The sequence below is a fragment of the Schistocerca piceifrons genome, chromosome 2 (assembly GCF_021461385.2).
Source record: "Schistocerca piceifrons isolate TAMUIC-IGC-003096 chromosome 2, iqSchPice1.1, whole genome shotgun sequence".
Lineage (NCBI taxonomy): Eukaryota > Metazoa > Arthropoda > Insecta > Orthoptera > Acrididae > Schistocerca > Schistocerca piceifrons.
The window spans coordinates 1036399482-1036407881 of NC_060139.1; the positions used below are offsets into that span (position 1 = coordinate 1036399482).

The following is an 8400-nucleotide window of genomic DNA, read 5'->3' on the forward strand; positions in this document are numbered from 1 at the left end:
AAAAACTGGTAGAAGCCGACCTTGGGGAAGATCAGTTTTGATTCCATAGAAATGTTGGAACATGTGAGGCAATACTGCCCCTACGACTTATCTTAGAAAATAGATTAAGGAAAGGCAAACCTACATTTCTAGCATTTGTAGGCTTAGAGGGGGGGGGGGGGGGGGGGGAAATAGGGAGCAAAAAGCTATTAGCAATTTGTACAGAAAACAGATGGCTGTTATAAGAGTCAAGGGGCATGAAAGGGAAGCAGTGGTTGGGAAAGGAATGAGACAGGGTTGTAGCCTCTCCCCAACGTTATTCAATCTGTATATTGTGCAAGCAGTAAAGGAAACAAAAGAAAAATTTGGAGCAGGAATTAAAATCAATGGAGAAGAAATAAAAACTTTGAGGTTCGCCGATGACATTGTAATTCTGTCAGAGAGAGCAAAGGATCTGGAAGAGCAGCTGAACGGAATGGACAATGTCCTGAAAGAAGGATATAAGATGAACATGAACAAAAGCAAAACGAGGATAATGGAATGTAGTCAAATTAAATCAGGTGATGCTGAGGGAATTAGATTAGGAAATTAGACATTTAAAGTAGTAAACGAGTTTTGCTGTTTGAGAGCAAAATAACTGATGATGGTCGAAGTAGAGAGGATATAAAATGTAGACTGGCAATGGCAAGGAAAGCGTTTCTGAAGAAGAGAAATTTGTTAACATCGAGTATAGATTGAAGTGTCAGGAAGTCCTTTCTTAAAGTATTTGTATGGAGTTATCCATGTATGGAAGTGAAACGGGGACGATAAATAGTTTGGACAAGAAGAGAATAGAAGCTTTCGAAATGTGGTGCTACAGAAGAATGCTGAAGATTAGATGGGTAGATCACATAACTAATGAGGAGGTATTGAACAGAATTGGGGAGAAGGCAAGTTTGTGGCACAACTTGGCAAGAAGAATGGATCGGTTGGTAGGACATGTTCTGAGGCATCAAGAAATCACCAATTTAGTATTGGAGGGCAGCGTAGAGGGTAAAAATGGTAGAGGGAGACCAAGAGATGAATACACTAAACAGATTCAGGCGGATGTAGGTTGCAGTAGGTACTGGGAGATGAAGAAGCTTGCACAGGATAAAGTTGCATGGAGAGCTGCATCAAACCAGTCTCTGGCTGTAGACTACAACATGGTATCTGGGAACAGCTTTCAAAGTGTATTTAAATGTAACACAGTTGAAATAGTGCATGGAATAGTATCCAATAAGTTCAGAAAAGTATTTAAAGTTTTATTGTTCACAACATAATGAATCTTTTCCAAAAATAAATTAGCAGCCAAGAAAAGCACGGCTTCCAAAATGAGCACAGAAATTACAAGTGTCCTTGATGAAAGAATGCGAACAGCAGACTTTCTACACTTCACTAAAGCCTTTGACTCAGTAAATCATGTGTTACTCCTTGGTAAATTTCATGCCTACAATATAAATGACATCCACAAATTCTGACTACATAGCTAGTCAACAATAAGTAGTTTACAAAGCTGACATGGAAATTACATATTTCCAGGATCAAAGTTCAAATGTTAATATCAGCGAAGAACAGTTATTGTCATTTAAATTTGCAAATTCACATCAAAACTGTCAGTAATGCATGTGGAACTGAAGCAGTAGATACAGAAAACTTAAATCTCTATTTATTTATCTAGACTAAAATCTACATCAATCGGTAAACAATTTTATATTTAATAAAATTAGTAGTTCACTACATCTAACTAGCCAGTTATCAAAAGTAATCTCTGATCAGACATGTAAATAATTTATTGTGGGGTAAAGATATGGGGCTGTGCTGCTGACAGGCATGAACACAATATTAACCCTCCAGCAAAGAGCGATCAGGATTATCCATGGAACCAGGTACAGTGACTCTACAGGGAAATCTTTGCACACCACAAAAACATCAATCTAATCACTGTGTATTTACAAATCAATTATATCTTGTGTGGCACACCAAAACAACCAAGTGCTCTGATGTACATTAATGGCCACATATTTTATATGTATCAAGCTCCTTAAGGTGTGATAAAGGGAACTTATTCAAAGTTTTAAACATGGCTGAAGCAGCAACTGTTTAAAATCTTCACAGTAAATGATAACAGACAAACAGCTGCAGGATAAAGATTTATTGAAATGCTTGACCACAGTTTCGGTATATCTAAATATACCTTCATCAGAAGCTATAAGTGTGTTTTTCTTTTATCTCAGTTATGTTGCAACGTTTTTTGTAATGAAAGTGTCTCCCTGTTCAGGTGTGTTTTGCTCGTGATGAAGGTATATTTGGATACACCGAAACTGTGGTCTAGGACTTCAATAAATATTTTTTCTGCAACTGTTTGGCTGTTATTTACCATGAACTTATTCGAAGTGAAACTGAAATCATTCTTGGTTGATAATATTAATTCATATTTTATCATGTAAAATTTAAATATTTATGATATTTGTGATGAGAAATCATTCTTGGTTGATAATATTAATTCATATTTTATCATGTAAAATTTAAATATTTATGATAATTGTGATGTGATTCCCAACTTTTGTCGTAATAAGTACATTGATATTTGTCTCATGAACATGTAATCACTTACACATACATAAAATGCATTTACTCTGTAGAAAATTTGTAAAAATGATTTATGTCTGCAAAAAAAACCACAATAAAAATGATAATCACAGGGGTCGGAAAGCAGTATTACAGGAAGGAACAGAAGAGTGTTATGGGAAAGCACAAGTTAGGTGGTAGGAATTAGGGAAGAGAAGGGCTAATTAAATTCTGCAATAAATTTCAGCTGGTAAGAATGGACTGTTTAATAATCAAGAGAGTAGGTAATATGCTTGGAAAAGCATTGGAGATACAGAACATTCCAGCTCAATTACATCATGGTCAGACAGATTCCAAAAACAGATACTCAACTATAAGGAGTACCTGTAGCAGATAGAGATATAATATATATGAGTGAGTGAGAGAGAGAGAGAGAGAGAGAGAGAGAGAGAGAGAGAGAGAGAGAGAGAAATCAAATTTTAAATTTAGTAGTGGGGGGGGGGGGGGGCAGTAAGCTCAAGATTAAGAATGTCATCTGCAAGAATCAATGTGTAAAGATGTGAGACACTGAAGAATGACAAGATGCATTTGAAGTTCTTGTCACTATAGATACAACAACAATGAGTACCCCAGTAGGCAGTTCAATTGAGGAGGAATGGACATCTCTAAAATCTGAAATGACAGAAAGACTTTGATAAATACAAGGAAGGTACATGAAGAAACGTGGGGTGACAGAAGAAATCTTTCAATTGATTGAAGAAACAATGAAGTAAAAAATGTTCTGGAAATTTCAGGCCTACAGATATACATTACTTAGGAATAGAATACATAGTAATTGCAGGGCAGCCAAGCTAGAATGACTGCAGGAAAATGTGAAAAATCAGAAGACACATGGTTGTTGGGAAGATGAATCAGTATCTAGAAAAGTCAAAACTAATTTCAGTGGACTTAAAATCAAGGGGCTCAACATGAAAAGTGCAATGGGGATGCCACTGATAAGTGGGCAGAAGAGAGCTGTTAAGTGGAAAAAGTGCAATGAAGGCCTCTATGAGATGGAGGACTTGTCTGATGATGGAATTTAGAGAAAAAAAAGGGAGGTGCTATTGAAAAAATAGAGGATCCAGTACTAGAGTCAGACTTTGATAAAGCTCTGGAAGACTTCTAATTAAATAAGAGAAATGATAGATAACATTCACTTTGAATTTCTGAAATCACTGGGAAAGAGGAAACCAAGAGAATATTCAAGATGGTTCATAGAATACGCATCTAGAGCCACAACATCACACTTTTGGGAAAGAACCATCCACATAATCTCAAATATAGCATGGGCATACGTGCATGAACTTTCATACAAATAAATTAACAGTTGGTGCATTCAATTTGCACGCAAGAATAACACACAGAAGAAAATAGAAAAGAAAATTGAGGATCTGATAGATGTTCAGTTTAGCTTTCTGACTGTAATAAAGGACAGCAGATATGTAGTTATGGTGCCGTTAATGATAGCAAGATTTTACTTAAATGTTCACAGGATCTGTAGATCAGAAGAAAAGCAAGACAAAATGCTGCAAGATATTTGGAATGCCAAGAAAAATAGGAGTAAGCTATCAGGAAAAACAATCTACAATATGGACAAGAATGGATGAACAAAAAATGAAGTGCTCAGATTAAAAGGCTGTAAGTCAGGGACATAGTCCTTCACCCCCTACTGTTCAATCTATATATTCAAGATGCCACGACTCAAGTAAAAAAAGTTCAAGGATAGGATTAAAATTCAGGGCAAAAAGATATCAAATGGTTAGATTCAATTATCACAGAGCTACGCTCTGTCAAAGTGGAGAATTATAGAATGTGTTGAATGGAATGAGCGTGTCTAACAAGTACTGAATATGGACAGAGTAAACCAAGAAAGAAAGTAATTAAGAGTAATAGAAATGAGATTAGTGACACTTGAGATCAAAATTGTGGCCCATAAAGTAGACTAAGTTCAGGAATGTTGCTAACTTTGAAGCAAATTAACCCACAACTTATTACGAAGGAAGACACAAAAAGCAGATTAGCACGGGCAAAGAGGGAATTCCTGGACAAGGCAAGTTTGCTACTATCAAACACTGGTCTTCTGAATAAGATGTACGGTAGTGAACCATGGAGTGTGAGAAAAATGCAAAAGGAAGAGAACCAAAGAATCTGATAGGTGGTGCTGTAGATAGGAGGCTGTTTAAAATTAGGTTACGTCTAAGGATAAAGAATGAGGGACATTATGGAAGCATCGGAATCCACCTGTGCTTTCAACTGTAACATTAAGATACAATGAAACTAAAGGGACAAGCTAAATATATGAACATACGAAAAACAGTACCATCCAATAACAAATGACCCCAGCTTTCATGTTACCATATATTTTAGGTCTTTTGTCACATAAATGACATTACTTTATCTTCATTATTTAAAACTTTTGATTTGCTTATTTGCTTTTGTGATATGACATCCATCAGCCTGCACTATTACAAAAGCAGGCAATAGCTTCAGTCTAGTTTAAAGACTACACTGTTTCATTTTGAAAGATTCCCCACAGATCACAAAAATATTTAAGTTATGGGAACTGTAAGCTGTTACTGAAAGACTAATGAATTATTATAACATGGGAATGATAAGATCTACATGGCTTACAAGATAAACTGCATTTTATATGTGAGCAGCATGTATTTTGTTGTTTTAGTTCAGGTTATTGTATTTTAATTATTTTAAGTACATCTTAAATCAAACTTCTTACATTCTTAAATGTAAACACAATGTCCATGCTTTTCACAGTTAATGCAGTAATTTATGGATTGTTTAGAAAATCAGTGGCTTCATGAGGCTCTATAGAAATTTTACTTCCTGGTTACTTTCATGTGCTTCTAACAGTAAGGTGAGAGAGAACATAAGATAGATTAGAAATAACAGACAGCATTGTTTCAGTCCCATAATAAAAATGGATGTATTGTGAATATCAGCACACAAGTAGACTTTGAGCTTCCAAACTGCTTTACAGTAGAGAACATAGTGGTAAATAGTAACATGAATACTATTGTATAGGGGTATCCATAGCAATGTTGTAAGCAATGCCAGATGCACAAATCTTAGTTTTGTTTGTGTGTATGTGAACTACCACTAGAATGATATAAAAGTTAACAATTTAAAATCTCAAATGTACATAAGATTGTCATTTTACTGATGCAATTTTATCTTCAGTGAAACATTTTATTGCTACTTTACTGATTAAAACACTAAAAATATACATTGACAGTGTGCAAAGCCTCAAAAAATTAACTATTCTTGTCAAACTGTTAAGAGATACGAATTGGTAAACAGTTACAAGTCAGAAAACTTGTTACAGAGTTCCTCATACCCATTTTTTGAAGCTATTTGTGTCAGAGTTTCTTTATTTGCATTTTTGCAGTTTATGATGGCAAGAAATTCAGCATATTTGTTGTTCTTCAATCCATTTAACTCTTTCAGCACTGTGTTATCCTTTCTGCCAATTCTGGTAAACAATCGTTCAATTAGTTTTAGAGTGTCTGTAACTTCTTGTTTACCTTCTTCTTGAGCGAAATTTAGTGGTGTTTTTTTGCCTGTTTTGGTTCTTGCATTGTATACTGCACCATGTTGCAATAAGGTGCACAATATTTCATGATGGCCAAATTTTGCTGCATAATGAAGAGGAGTAATGCCACTACTGTTGCTCAAGTTTATATTGGCTCCATTTTTAAGCAAAACATTAGCAACAGCTAAATGTCCTTTCCAACATGCATACATAAGCGGTGTTCCATACTTTATGCTTCCGCTGTTCACTGGTGCTTCTTTTACACATTTCTCAATTTCAGCACACTTCGCACTTTTCACAGCCTTAAACAGCTTTTCGGTAGCACACAGTAAAGTATTTACATTTTCGTTTCTTCTCGTCGCAGCCATCTCTGAAGCTGTCACATTACCGCTGGCAAATTTGTACTTCGCATCGTAGTATGCACCATTCTCTAAGAGGCATCTAGCAGATGCTGTATCGCCATTCCGTACAGCTACATGCAAAGGTGTGTCGTCATAGTTGCTCCCCTTCGCATTTACATCAGCTCCGTATTCAATTAGAGCTTTCATGGTATTCAGCTTAGAGTCCTGTGCCTGTGAACCCGTGTGTCTGGAATTGCGGAAAGGGATTTGAGTAGAACTCTCTTCACCTGCAAAATGAAGTGGCGTCCAGTTTATGCCATCAGTTGCGTTAACTTCAGCTCCTTGTTCCAAAAGGTATTTAACTACTTCGGCATGCCAGAAGTACGCTGCGAGATGCAATGGTGTATTCTGCCTGTGAGTTCTCCTATCAACTACTGCACCATTGGCGATAAGAATTTTTATCGAGTCTAGATTACCCTTGCAAGCTGCGCCATGCAGCGGCGTCATTTGATCGCCAATGATATTGACGTAAGCTTTGTTTCTGATCAGGATGCTTACTGCCTCCGTGAAATCGCTCTCTGCAGCAAGGTGCAAAGGTGTTCTTCCTGCCTTGTCCCTCGCATTCACGCTAGCACCTTTCTCAATCAAAAGTCTGACGGTTTCTATTGGGTATCCACTGTACGCTGCATTATGCAAAGGAGTTCCTCCCTCTTTGTCTCTCGCATTCACATCTGCTCCACTGTTAATCAAAAGTTGACTCACTGCACCATGTCTGTTTTCTACGGCCAAATGCAATGCAGTGAAGCCTTCTTCGTGCTTTGCATTAATCTCTGCCTTGTTCTGGAGCAGCAGTTTTGCTATGTTAACATATCCATATTGTGCTGCGATATGCAAAGGTGTCAAACCGTCTGAATGTCTCGCATTTACAATGGCACCGTTTTGTACAAGAAATTTAGCTACGTCTTCAAAATTCTGCGACACAGCAGCACATAATGGGGTGACTTTTACGTTGTCCTCGGAATTCACATTAGCATTTGCAGAAACTAGTGCCTTCACTACGGACAAATGACCCTGTATTGCTGCAAGCTGCAGTGGAGACGTACCTGAACTAGTTTTGGCGTTAACATTAGCGCCAGCAGCTATTAAAGCGAGCGCGACGTTTGGGTCAGCAATTCCTGTTGCTAAATGTAGCGACGTCACATCCCGCTCTTGCTGCTTGAACACAGGGTGCGACGCCTTTGCATTCACACTACAGCCCCGCGCGATAAGCGCCCTAAGAACGTCCAAATGACCTCGTTCCGCAGCGATATGGACCGGCCGTACCTTGTAAGAGTCTTTGCCTTCGATGTCTGCTCCTTTCGCCAGCATTTCCGTGACATGTTGCAAGTTGCCGGCTCTTACCGCAGCGTGGAGTACTCTTATGCTATCGTTAGCGTACATGGTCCAGAGAAAACGTCGCCTACACTAACGCGTAGAAACACTGCACTCACACATACCCGCGCACCCCTTACTGAACAACAGCCACACGTGAAACTGCTATAGTAAAACTCGCCACTGTTGCCTCAGTGACTGTGATACAATCCCCTAAACACAAGGATTCAAATGTTAACTGCGTCACTCAGGTACTCCAGCATGTAAGACACTAATCCAAGTTTGCAATACACAAGCAAATTATTTACGGACGTATACAAGCTGATACTACCATAAGATATCACTCCGACCGTTGAACAACCCTATTCAAATATGAACACTACTGCGGACACGTCAATTCCTTAACAATCGGGGCGGGTCGAATTCGTGACGTCAGTCGGGATACCAAACTAAAAAGACGTACTAGGTGCGATTAATAATTAAATGTACGTTCATCGTCCATAAGTAGCAACGTCGCGAATCCACAGTGACAGC

At 37.9% G+C, this 8400-nt stretch overlaps 1 protein-coding gene across 1 annotated transcript; it reads right to left on the bottom strand.

Moving 5' to 3' along the window:
* Nucleotides 1-5715: 5715 nt before the first annotated feature.
* On the bottom strand, nucleotides 5716-8140 carry LOC124777394 (ankyrin-3-like). The gene has a single exon (XM_047252786.1). The coding sequence runs from the start codon at nucleotides 7933-7935 to the stop codon at nucleotides 5923-5925; it is 2013 nt and encodes a 670-aa protein (XP_047108742.1). The 5' UTR covers nucleotides 7936-8140; the 3' UTR covers nucleotides 5716-5922.
* Between the last annotated feature and the right edge of the window lie 260 nt (nucleotides 8141-8400).

What these genes read in the sequence shown, in the direction of transcription:
- LOC124777394 (XM_047252786.1), bottom strand. Translation starts at nt 7,935, where the DNA reads ATGTACGCTAACGATAGCATAAGAGTACTCCACGCTGCGGTAAGAGCC.